This window comes from Cajanus cajan, chromosome 4, assembly GCF_000230855.2.
Source record: "Cajanus cajan strain Asha chromosome 4, NIPB_CcT2T_4, whole genome shotgun sequence".
Lineage (NCBI taxonomy): Eukaryota > Viridiplantae > Streptophyta > Magnoliopsida > Fabales > Fabaceae > Cajanus > Cajanus cajan.
Window position 1 is genome coordinate 51,648,506 of NC_138520.1, and position 12,524 is coordinate 51,661,029.

Here is a 12,524-nt window from a genome sequence, read left to right on the forward strand (position 1 = left end):
TCGCTTTTATTTTAGTTTTGAAAATGTATTGGATTATTAGAACGACTTGTTCTTAAACTGAGACCTTGTCGATCTTATCCAATTTATTTATTAAAAGTCTCACCAATCCATATTAATCCCAAGCGGGACCCTCCATGGATTAGTGGTTTTCGTAAAAGGAGGGTTCGTGGAGTCGCCACCAATGTTTTACTCAAAACATTGGAAAAAGGGATAAGGCAATTGATTTTATAAATCAACTTTGGCCATTACAACCAGAGTTGGGTAAGGGAGTCGGTTACGCGTGGGGAAGGTGTTAGCACCCCACAGCGCCCCTTTCGGGTTCCCTATGACAGATCATTTCTAAAATAACAGTGTAAAATTACTAGATTACCCCTATTTATTCTAAGCAATTATAAATTAACTATCTACATGATGACAGTTTAAATATGCACACAGAAAGCAGTAAAAGGAAGGACTTTAAGAAGAAACCTCTTGAAGCGTGCTTTCTATATATTTCGTAAAACTGGGAAGCTTTTTGGCGTTCCCTCGCTCTACAAGCCCGCTCGCTCCCTCCTAAAAAACTTTGACTACGGAAATCCGGAGGATTTCCCTTCGACTAGGTTCGATCCTCAAGCAAAATGGCTCGGGGTTCAAGAACTTCGCCGGATCAACTCTCTGAGTGATTTCTAGGGCAAAACACTGCTCAAAAACCCCAGAATACTCAAGGAGAGGGTTGAAACTATGTGTGAAAGTGTGGAATGACGTCCAATTGACGTCATATTTATAGGGAATAGGCGCAATACGGTCTACAGAAGCAATACGGCCGTATTGAAATTTTTGAACTTCAATACGGTCGTATTGAAGTTCAATACGGCCGTATTGAAATTCAGAAATTTCAATACGCCCGTATTGAGTTCACTGCGGTTGTATTGAAGCTTCAATACGGCCGTATTGATTTCAGTACGGCCGTATTGAAGTTTCAGAAACTTCAATACACCGTATTGAGTTCACTGCGGCCGTGTTGAAGCTTCAATACGGCCGTATTAAGTTTAGTACGGCCGTATTGGGCTTCATTCCCTCCACTTCCTTATTTTAAACTACTCTAAGACCTCTAAACCTACAGATAGCCATCCTATGGTCTTCTAGGAGTCCTTCTGGCTGACTTTCCTTCGATCTTTGAGGGTCTTCGAGTTTTATTTCCGACCCGGACAATTTTAGGGGTCTACAGCTGCCCCCCCTTTACTTAGTCGGACGGCCTTTTGGTGTACCGGCTGACAAGTAAAGGAGTTGACCCAATTGTCCGGGTGATGCGCCGACCTTCTGACTTGTAGCGTCTTCCGGTGGAAAATTGTCGAGTAGCCTCTCCAGGTTTTGCTTTGCTTGCTGCCCAAGCTGGAAGCTGTGAGTACCGCCTCTCCAGGCTTAGCTTCACTCTTTGTTCGAGCCGGAAGCTAAGTACCCTTGTGACAACGGTAGCAGTGAGTTTCGCCTCTCCAGGCTTAGTCTCGCTCTTTGTTCGAGCCGGAAACTAAGCACCTTTGTGACGATGGTGAGCAGTGTGAGTTTCGCCTCTCCAGGCTTAGTCTCGCTCTTTGTTCGAGCCGGAAACTAAGCACCTTTGTGACGATGGTGAGCAGTGTGAGTTTCGCCTCTCCAGGCTTTGCTTTGCTTGCTGCCCAAGCTGGAAGCTGTGAGTACCGCCTCTCCAGGCTTAGCTTCACTCTTTGTTCGAGCCGGAAGCTAAGTACCCTTGTGACGACGGTGAGCAGTGAGTACCTCCTTTCCAGAGATAGCTTCGCTCATTGCTCGAGCCGGAAGCTGCATGCCTCCGTGTTTGTGACGACGAGGTAGCGTGAATATCTCCTTTTCAGGGATTTGTGATGATTTTGTCTCCACAGTCCACGATGCTGCTTCGACGGTTGTTTTTTGATTTTTGTGCCACTGAGGGCTGGATAACGCAGAGATCCGTCTAGGGGATGTGCAGTTACTCATAGGTTCTTGTGTCCCAACTTTCCATTGCGTAGTTGGTGCCCACTGGGGAATTTCTGATTCCTTTGGGGTGCAGACACGAAGATGCTCTTTCTGATGTGAGCGGTGCCTTATGATTGGCTGACGTCCTTTCGACGTTGGTGGAGTATCCCGGTTATCCTTGTTCGGGTGTCTCTTTAGGTTTTCTGATTTTGCTGCCTCTGTATAGGCTGTTATCCACTGGGGGATTTTGTCGTTGATTTTGATTAGCCTCTTCTGTTAGGCATATCACCTTAATGTTCAATGATTGGCTGAGAGCCAGATTCCACTTGGGGAATGATTATTGATCTTTTTATGATTCTTCCTTTTGAAGGAGTGCCTCTTATGTAGGCGACTGGGGAATGGGGTTCAGTGTTCAGCTGAGTGCCGGATTCCGCTTGGGGAATATTTATTGATATTTTTTTTGATTTTTCTCCTTTTGCAGGGATGCCTCTTGAGTAGGCGACTGGGGATTTGGGGATCTTATGTATCCCAGAGTATTTTTTAGGAAGCCTCTGCAGGCTTAGCCTCACTCAACACCTGAGTTGAAGAGCTATCTTCACTGAGGAAGTTTTAAAGTCCTTTGACTTGGAAATTCTTCTTGGGCGATCGTGTTTCCATTAGGGACTTTGACGATCTTGCTTGATAGCTTTTGCTGGGGATTTTGAGTCCAAGAGCGTGAGTTGAGGTTCCTTCTAGGGAGTATTATTTCTGCGAGCCTCTCCAGGCTCAATTATTCTGCATACTGTAGAGGATGTGGAGTATTATTTTGGTAAGCCTCTCCAGGCTTAGTTATTCTGTACAAACTGTTTGTTGGATTTTCTGTATCCTTGCCTTTTTTCATTTTCGGCTTTTTCTGTATTTTGCCTTTTCTTCTGATTTGGCTTTTTCTGTATTTTGCCTTTTTTATGTTTTTGGCTTTTGCTGTACAGAATTTAAATTGCTAGAGAATTTAAAATCAAACAGAGGAAATTTTCATTAAATAGAAAATAAGTTTGTACGAGAGAAATCAAAAGATGGGACACAGCCCAAACAAACTAAATACATAAAAATTAAAGGAAGCAATCCGGTCTTCACTCATCGGCCGGCGGATCCTGAGGAGGAGTGGGGTAGTGGCTATGGAGCCAGACTGAGAGGTTGTCGAAACCCTGCACCAAGCTGTCTAGTCGAGTATCGGTACTTTGCTGCCATGTACCGATACTATGCTGAAAAGCATCGAATCGCGTGTTGATGCTCTGCTGAAAAGCATCGAATCGCGTGTCAATGCTTTGTTGCAGTGTGTCGAAGCGGGCGTCAAAGTATCCCCTGTCCGACCGTGATGTGCTAGCCTCTGGCTGCGGGGCGCCGCCTCCCTCAAAGTCGAGGTTGTTGAGGAGGTCGTCGAAGGTCTCGAGGCCATCTACTCGCACAAACCCCCCTCCTGGCGATCTAGCGATGATCTTCATGTTAATCAGGGTGGAGGCACCAATCAGCTTCGGCGCCAATGCCCCTGGCTCTGCACCATCGGGACATCCCCATGTCTCCGCCAGCTGTGAGAGGAGTGGGGCAACCAAGATGTACCCCTGTCTGGACTCTCCTCCCTCTCGTACCCCAAGCTTCTTCACGTGCTCGAGGAAGAAATATCCAGGATTGGCCTTCCGGCCGGTGGCCATGCAATATAAGGCCAGCAGATCCGGCCGTGTAATCGACTCCGGACTCTTGGACCTGCCATGAATAGTACTGGTGAGGATCTTGTGACAGATCCTAAGAGCAGTCGGGAGCCGGGAGCCCTTCACCCCTGAATGATAATCCCGTCGGCCAGTGAGCAAACTCCACATCTCAACCGGAGTCCACTGATCAGGCCACTCGCATATGGCATCTCGGAATGCCAGCTGATCAGTGCGGCTGAAAAACCCTGCCTGGACGTTGAACTCGTCCAACGTCAGCGAGCGGTATCCTTCATTCATCCAGAAATCCACCGCGCAAACATCCTCCCCATAGCTGTTAGTCGACTCCGTGACGCCGACTATAGCCAAGAACTCCTTCGTGGCCGTCAAATATAGCTGGGATGGTGGATTAAGGAGAAATCCCCATCCTATGGCGTCGAAGTAGCTCCTGACATCATTCTCCAAGCCCACTGCTCGGAGAAGCTCAAAGTCGAGCACCCTTGACGGCTCGATGGTGAACGTCTCTATAAACTGTAGCCGGTCCCGGTGTCGATCTGTCATTACACGTCTGGCCGGGGCTCTCTGCCTTTTGCGAGAAGATTCTGCCATTTCTGATAATCTTTGTAGGAATGCACTCACAAGCAAGGAATGTGGAGAATGAAGAAAGGTATGCAAAATGAGGGAGGGGAGGTCTTATTTATAGGCAAAATTCCGCCAATACGGCCCGTATTGGATTCAATACGGCCGTATTGGCCTTTCCGTTGATGTACAAAGTTTACAATCAATATGGACCGTATTGGATTCAATACGACCGTATTGGGGTTCAGTACGGGCGTACTGGATTTTAATACGCCCGTATTGGAGTTGAAACGTTGTACTTAACGTTAACTCCAATACGACCGTATTAATACCAATACGGGCGTATTGGATTTTTCTGATTTTTGATTTTTTTTTTTTTTTTTTTTAAATATAAATATAAACAGAGAATAAGTGATCTTCTAGTACACCTATCATCTGTATGCATGTATGCAAATGAGATGCACCTAATTCTATTTGATTCAGTTTTTCAAAAGAATTAATCGATGCGTTCTTTGTTTGGATCTTGCCATTCCTCCAGACAGACTGTGCTTTGCCGATTTCTGTAACCGAGGAACGATGCGTATTTGATTTTTGGTGTTATCAACCAAATGATTCTCCCTTCCTTTAGAAGATGTGTCAACCCTCCTATTGACCACTATATCTCCATGTTTCCACTAGATTATTCAAAAATCGTTGGGGACAAGAGAGAAAAGAAGGAAAGGATATATTTTCAAAAGTTTGTGTTTTAGAGGGGATTATTTTATTTTTGAAAAATGGATTTTGTAAGAATGGCGGGCCAATGGTAGGCTTAAGTGTTTAGGCTTGTTCGATTAAACACTTATGAAGTTAAGCACATCTTTGTTATTAATGATTGTGCTTTGACAACTTGGATAGCTTTTCTTGAGCTCCTTGTTGAATTCAATTGATGGTACCATCATGGATTTATTTTGTTTTTCTTTTTTGACGGCCCTAACTTTTGCCTAAAACACCCATTTGTGATGTCTTAGCGGGCTTTTGTCTTTGTTCATTTTTTTCAACCCTAACTTTTGCCTAGGTCACCCTTTTCGTGGGATTCCTAGCGGGTTTTTGTCTTCATTTTGTAACCCTAACTTTTGCCTAGGTCACCCTTTTGTGGGATTCTTAGCGGGTCTTTTGCTCTTATTTTTGCGCAGTCCCCTTTTTGGGTTCCCTGCCGAGCTTATTATCTTTAGGATTTCTTTATCCATGATGGCACTTATTGAGGCCAAGAAAAGGTGCTCCAAGCTATCATGCACATTTCCACATAAAAATGATGCGGGTTTATTGATTATTAAGACGATTTTAACCTCACTTATGTTTATTCAAACAGGGTTAAATAATGTGGTCTAGAGATTTATTGCAAGCAAGAAAAGAAGCAATAAGAAATAATGAAGAATGATTTTATTATAATCATAGTGGAAACATGTGCCCTATCGAGGCTCGGGGGTCGGGCTGTCCCCGAGGAGTGATCTCTAATAGTCATCAGATTTACATATCCCTATCAGAAGGAGAAGGACACTTGATGACAACAGCTGGCCTTGACGTTTGTGAACCAGCCTTCCTAAAGATCTGGCTTAAAGAACGTCGAGAAGGATCTTGATTCCTCTTCGTTCTTTGATCTTTAACAGGGTTGTATCCTAACCCTTGTTTCCCCGGATTGTCCTTGATAATGGGTAGCTCCGGGATTCCTTGGGAGTACTTGCCTAATCCTTGTCCTGGCAAGTATCCATTTTTTGTGAGCATATGAGCTACCTTCTTCATTTCTCGGGGAAACGTTTCAACATTGGCAATTTCCAATGCTTGGAAGGCGGTTTCCAAAGCTTCCTCTGCTGCATCCACATAAGGTATGTTGGATGGCTTGCTGATGAGTATGTCGTCTTCAGCTTGCACGGTCACCAGTTTGTCACCCACGATGAACTTGACTTTCTGGTGGAGCGTAGAGGGTACAGCTTTCGCATCATGAATCCAAGGTCGGCCGAGGAGACAGCTGTATGCAGGAGTAATGTCCATTATTTGAAATTCGACGTTAAAGATAGTGGGTCCGATTTGGATTGGAAGACTGACTTCTCCCACCACTTCTCTTTTAGAGCCGTCGAAAGCTCGAACGATCATGTTGCTTGGGCGCATTTGGACTCCCTTGATTACCATCTGATCGAACGTTCTTTTTGGCATCACGTTCAAGGAAGATCCATTATCCACCAAGACCTTCGCGATGTGATACTCCTTGCACTTTACAGAGATGTGCAAGGGCTTGTTATGGTGCGGTCCCTCGGTGGGGATCTCTTCATCTGTGAAGGTGAGGTGATCATTAGCCGTGATGTGACTAACAATCCCCTCAAATTTGTCTTGGGATATGGTGTGTGATACATACGCCTCGTTCAAGACTTTCAACAGAGCTTGCCGATGCGGTTCGGAGCTTAGGATCAACGACAACAAAGTGATCTTCGCTGGTGTCTTGTGAAGTTGATCCAAAATGGAGTACTCGCTCTGTCTGATGAATTTTAACAGCTCATCAGTCTCATCCTCGGATTCTTTTTCCTCGGTTTTATCTTTTCCTTTTTCTTTATTCTTGGGAGCTTTATCATGAAGATCTTCGGGAGTGTAGATCCTGCCACTCCTAGTCATGCCCCCAAGTCCAGCGATGTTGGAGATATCGCTGTCGGCAGAAGAATGGACGTCGTATATCCATGGCACAGCCTTATTTGTTTTGTAGGGGAAAGGCCTTGGAGCGATGATTCTTAACGGTGTCGGACCTTCCCTTTCGTCTGTCTTGATTACCAACAACGGAGTCGCCGTGTGTTCGCTTTGCGCAGTTGTTGGTTTGCATTTTATCACAAATGGCGTGCGATCCATTCTGAACATACGCATCGATTAATTCTTTCTTTTTATTAATCTTTATTATTAATTACCAGGAGAGATAAATGCAAAATGAATGACTAATGAGATGCAAAGGCAATAAATCTCAAAAATACGATTTTATTCATTAAAGAAAGTGTACAACTTTTATACAATGCTTTGAAGCAATTTTTTACAATAAGAGAAAAGCCGGTAAAAACCCACAGGCGGGTTCATATTTCTTTGCCATTCATCTTCGGCTTCCTCGACATGACGACCCATTGCTTCAATCTGCGTATGGACCGCTTGGCTCATATCGTCACTGATTTTCTGAGCCTCCTTCGCTTTCTGAGTATAGTAGTTGATCATGGCCTGTAGCTCATTAAGCTCGTCTTCGGCTCGATCCTTCTCCTCTTGGAGTTTGGCCATTTGTGCCAATCCTTCCCTTTCCTTTCTGCGAAAATCGGAAAGGTTTGCGGCTTGTCGTTGAGCGACTTCCCGCCATTGCTGTGCGTCGGATCGAGTCAGAAACAAATCATCTTGCATGTCCTTGATCAACTGTGCCTGCTTTGCATGCTCGGCTTCAAGGCGTGCTATCTTCACATTGACTTCTTGGAGTTGACTACTCGGTTCAACCTTTGGCATTTTGGATGCCCGAGTAGTCTCCTCGTTGAGGTTAGCACACTCATCCTTGAGCCGCTCTATCTCATGGTCCTTCTTCTTGCATTGCCTTTGAAGACCATCAATGGTGAAACTGAATTCTTCGTTTTTCTCTTCAAGAACTCTCATCTGAGCTCCCATGATTTCCAGTTTCTTGGTCAAGGCGTCGACCTGTTCTTGCAACACCCTCCTTGTAGTCGTGGTTGCACAAGAGGTGGATGGTTGTGACACCCCCCTCTCATTCCTCCATTTCTCGTAATCAATGGAAACGGACACCCGAGGCTTTTCAAGCTCGAGATCTCCCTCATAGGTTGGTCTCTCCCACGCTCTTATAACAGCGTGCATATCTCTCTGATGCTCGGGATCGAAAGAGAAACACAACCCTCCCAGCTCCTCTATGGTAGGAATGATTTGGGTCCTCATTAGTTGCCTCATAACCAATTTAGGTGAGTAGGTTATGCAACCTCTGAGGCCCATCAACGGTATGTTCGAATAACTGCCGCATCTTGTCAATACATGACTCGGACGGAACCAAGGGCAAACCCACGTGAAGTGCTCGATACTCCACTGTTCCATCTCATCCTTCCACTCGGAAGCATATCGGCGGCAGACGGGGATCTTTGAGAAGCTTCTCAACGGATCGGGCAAGGTCCCCATGTGACTAGAGGCGTAGAAATGTGTGATGCCCCACACATATAACAAGGAGGTGCAGCATCGGATGATCTTCCCTTGCTTTTGTTGTGATAGATGAACAGATAGCAAGGTGTCGGCAAGAATAGCGGGCACGGGACTCTTCATATGCACGTCCCAAGCAAAGAAGGCGTCCATTGCAGCATGGTCCACTGTGTTAGCGTGAAAGGGGAATAGGATCGTCCCAAACACGGCTAACGCAAGAGTCTTGTTGAAAGCTAACCAATCTCCCTCACCAGCCAAGGAAGAAAGGTGGTCTTCGATCATAGCAAGCTTCCAACCCTTGATACTGCCGTTCCCTACTAAGGCAGCTGATCGTAGTGGTAGTTTGACCTGAGTGGCTACTCTCTCTACGGCCACATGGTTCCCCTGAAAAAGGTAGACCCCAGCTGATTTAGGCCACCGTAACATGAGCTCGTACTCCTCTAGAGTAGGAACCACTCGGAGAAAGGGATTATTCAAACTTCAAACAATATGTCAATTAGCCAAGCTTGTGTATAAAAATGTAAGATGCTATTTGCTAATAGAATCAGACTATCAGAGAATTAGAGAGTGAGAAATCTGAACAGAGATACACTGAACTGTAAATTTTTCATAGAAGAAAATGTACAGAGAGGGCAACCTTATAGCTGAACTGTACGACTCATTGCTAAGTCAGAAGCTAACAAACTAACTGACAAGCTAACTAACTCTAACAGAAGAAATGTAAAGGAAATTATAATGAAATGACAACGTAATATAAATGTAAATGTGCATGCTAAACATAAAGTGACTTCTCTAATAGATGCCAACATCAAAGCAAGTCCAACTTGTTCATTATTCATTTTAAAAAAAAGCCTTCCACAAGATCAAAGCAAATTGCACCAAAAATAGTTTAGGTAGAAACAGAAGTTGCATGGAAGCAAATAAAATACTGTAGGGCACGCTTCAATAAATTAACTAAGAGGAACCTGCATGGAAGCTAGACTTCCTTCTGACAATGCAGCCTGCCTCTTAACCGCTTCCATAAAACTTAGCAGTGCCTCAATTTCAGCATTTTTTGCTGCCAAGGCCTCAACCATATTTGATTCAACTCTTGTCACCTCCCTTTTACCTTCAGACAAATCATTCTGTAGCTGTTTTATGCTAGCCTCGTATGATTTACTCAGCTCTCTATAGATTTAGAAATAATTAATTGATACAATAGTCAATATGTTTCTATTTCAAGCATATGATGAGACCTTTTATTCCTTTGAACAGGAGATAGTGATAATGTTTCACCTCTGCAACAAGAAGTTCCTCCAACTGTGCATTTTCAGATTTGTATTCTTGAAGGCGGGATGATAATCCAGCACAAACCTGAACATTATTAGAAAATATCCATCAGGCATCTATAATAAGCAATTAGAAAGACACTCTATTTGAATCTTATGGAGATGTCAACCACCAGAAATGTTGGTTTAACCCACATTCTTACCCGAGCTAACCTTGCTTCTTTAGACTGACAAGTAGATTTTGTTGTTTTTAGCAATCCTTGAGCCTATGTACCAACTAAAAAAATTAGTCAGAAGAATTTTTTTAATAAAGATTTGTATAAGTAAGAACGTATAAACTTCCCAATTATAAGTATTACCTCCTCAAGTTGATCCTGTACTTTTTTGGGGGAGTTGTCAGTTTTATGATCCTCCTGGTTTTCTCTGTTCACATTAGAATCATCTTTTACATTAGAGTCTCTGAGAATAGTGTCATTATTAGGAACTGTGTCAGCAGCCACAGATTCAGATTTCTCTTGATCCACATTAGAAACAAAAGTTTATCTTACTGCATGAAAGGTATGGTCAATTCCTAAGAACACTCTAATTCTACCTCTTACAACTTCACAGTTGAAGCATTAAATTGGGCTTCCATTCTCCTGACTTTATAAAATGTTTCCCTTGGTGCATGTTTCATATAGATTAATTTTGTGGAAATAATTCCTTATATTTCAAAATCTCTCTAAGGAAACAAACAAAAATAAGCGATGAAAAATAAACAATTATTTCTTCAAAATAAGCTGAACCAAACAAACATTTAATGTTTTAAACCGAACTGGTCTCAATATCAAGCAAAAAATTGAGAGAGCCAATAAGAATTGAAAGTTCAGGTTTAAATTGGCAACACAACTCTGCAGCAATAACCCAAGTCTAATTCCATATAAAATATTTAGCATGAATTGAAGGCAAACTAGAGAGTGAACCCAAAAAAAAAAAAAAAAAAGCTAAAATCTAAACCTGGAGTCTTAAAATCAGACTGCTCCTCAGCAACAGCCTTCGCTCGTCGATCAACAACTTCAAATAAACTTGTTCAACCCTAAAGGCGAAGCGCAGAGGTGGAGTCTGGAGAAGCTTCCCAACCTCAACCCTAAATCCCAAATTCAATCCAACCTCCTTCACCTTCTTCTCGACGACAGAAGCAGAGCGCGGAGACGAGCTGCGTGAAGTAGCGGTGCACGAGGGACTTTGGGAGGCAGCCTCGGGATAGCTTGGAGAAGAGCTCACCGCCGCCGGCGAAGTCCACGATGTTAGGGTGGTGCTGGAGGCGGCGCATGGCGTCAATCTCGCGCACGATACTGGGCTCCATGGCTTTTACCGTGACCTTGGCGCCGTGGAGCAGCGAAGTGAGCGCTTTAGGTTTGAGAATGTTTTAGGGTTGAGAGTGAGCGTGCATCTACTGAGTGGTGGTGGGGGCGGGGAAGAATTTAGGTTTGAGTGTGAGGCGCGCATCTACAATTTTTGTTTTAACATGTTTAGGGTTTCCCCTGGTTCCTCTCTGAGCGGGTTTATGAATGTATTAATAAAAAAAAGGGGGAAATGAAAAATAATTAAAAACAAAAAGGTGGGAATCATAATTTTTAATGAATAAATTAAATTAAGTTATAAAAATAAATTTGTGTATTACAAAACTAAGTTATAAAAATAAAAATAAATTAATTCTTTATGAGTATTATTTTTAATTTTAGTTTCTGCTCAGTTTATTTAAAATAAATAAAAAAATATTTATTTATTTTAAGATTTAATTTGAATCAAACAAGTTATTATTAAGTCATAATAAATTTTTTAATATTAAATTTAATATATATTAAAATTAATATAATATTTGTATTTAAGAAATTATTACAGATTTTAGACATATATTTTAAAGTTTTTATTTTATTAAATTAATTAAAAATTAATTATATTTATTGTTTTTTAAAAAAGTGAGTTAATGATAATGAATTAATTAAAATTTTGAAATATATTTTTTAAAAAAATAATTTTTTGGTCAATACTAAAAAGTATTATAATAAATAATGAAATTAAATAAATTAAATCTTATAATGGTTATTTTTTCATAATGCTAAATTAAATATTCTAATTATTTTATAATAAATTAAAATAAAAATATAATAAAATATGGTAACTGATATATCAAATAAAATACATTAAAATATTATAATCAAAAGAAATTTAATATTAAATCAAAATATTATATAAATCATAATTAAAATTGTAATAAATTTTCTGATATTAAATTTATTATATATTAAAATTAATTACAGATTTGTATCAAAGAAATTGCTAAAGATTTTAGATTTTATTTATTATGTTTTATAATAAATAAAATCCAATATTAAATCAAAAGATTATAAAAATCATAACTCAAATCTAGGTAAATATTTTGATATTAAATTTATTATATATTAAAATTAATTAAACATTTTTATCAAACAAACTCATACAGATTTTAAATTTTATTTACTATCTTTCATAATCAAAAGAAATCCAATATTAAATCAAAAGATAATAAAAATTAAAACTAAAATATTTATAAATTTTCTAATATTAAATTTAGTATATATTATAATTAATTAATTAAATATTTGTATTTAAGAAATTGTTAAAGATTTTAGATATTTATTTTAAAGTTTTATTTTATTAAATTAATTAAAAATTAATTAAATTTTATCACTTTTTAATAAAGTGAGTGAATGATAATGAATTAACTAAAATTCAAAAATATATTTTAATTAAGATAATTCAATAAGATATAGTTTAGATATACTAGTTTATTCTCTCCTAATTTCTGGTTTAGTTTCCTTAGTCAGTTTTATCT

At 40.6% G+C, this 12,524-nt stretch overlaps 1 protein-coding gene across 19 annotated transcripts in view; it reads right to left on the reverse strand.

Annotated features, from left to right (window-relative positions):
- The window catches only part of LOC109794412 (uncharacterized), a 56,663-nt gene extending 45,410 nt beyond the window's left edge, over positions 1–11,253 (reverse strand). For 5 of the 19 annotated variants that reach the window (XR_014433110.1, XR_014433099.1, XR_014433098.1 and 2 more), the window contains exons 1-4: positions 10,664–11,209; positions 10,027–10,090; positions 9,871–9,933; positions 9,365–9,752 (exon numbers count right to left, since the gene is read on the reverse strand). Coding sequence is in view for 4 of the 19 variants with exons in the window: in XM_083072562.1 (XP_082928688.1) it covers positions 7,233–8,783; positions 9,365–9,566; positions 9,675–9,706 (1,785 nt within the window). In the remaining 15 variants the exon portion in view is untranslated. Of the gene's footprint in view, positions 1–4,561; positions 8,784–9,364; positions 9,753–9,870; positions 9,945–10,026; positions 10,091–10,663 lie in introns of those variants that run through there. The other 14 variants (XR_014433112.1, XR_014433101.1, XR_014433100.1 and 11 more) reach the window with 8 other exon arrangements.
- Positions 11,254–12,524: the final 1,271 nt, after the last annotated feature.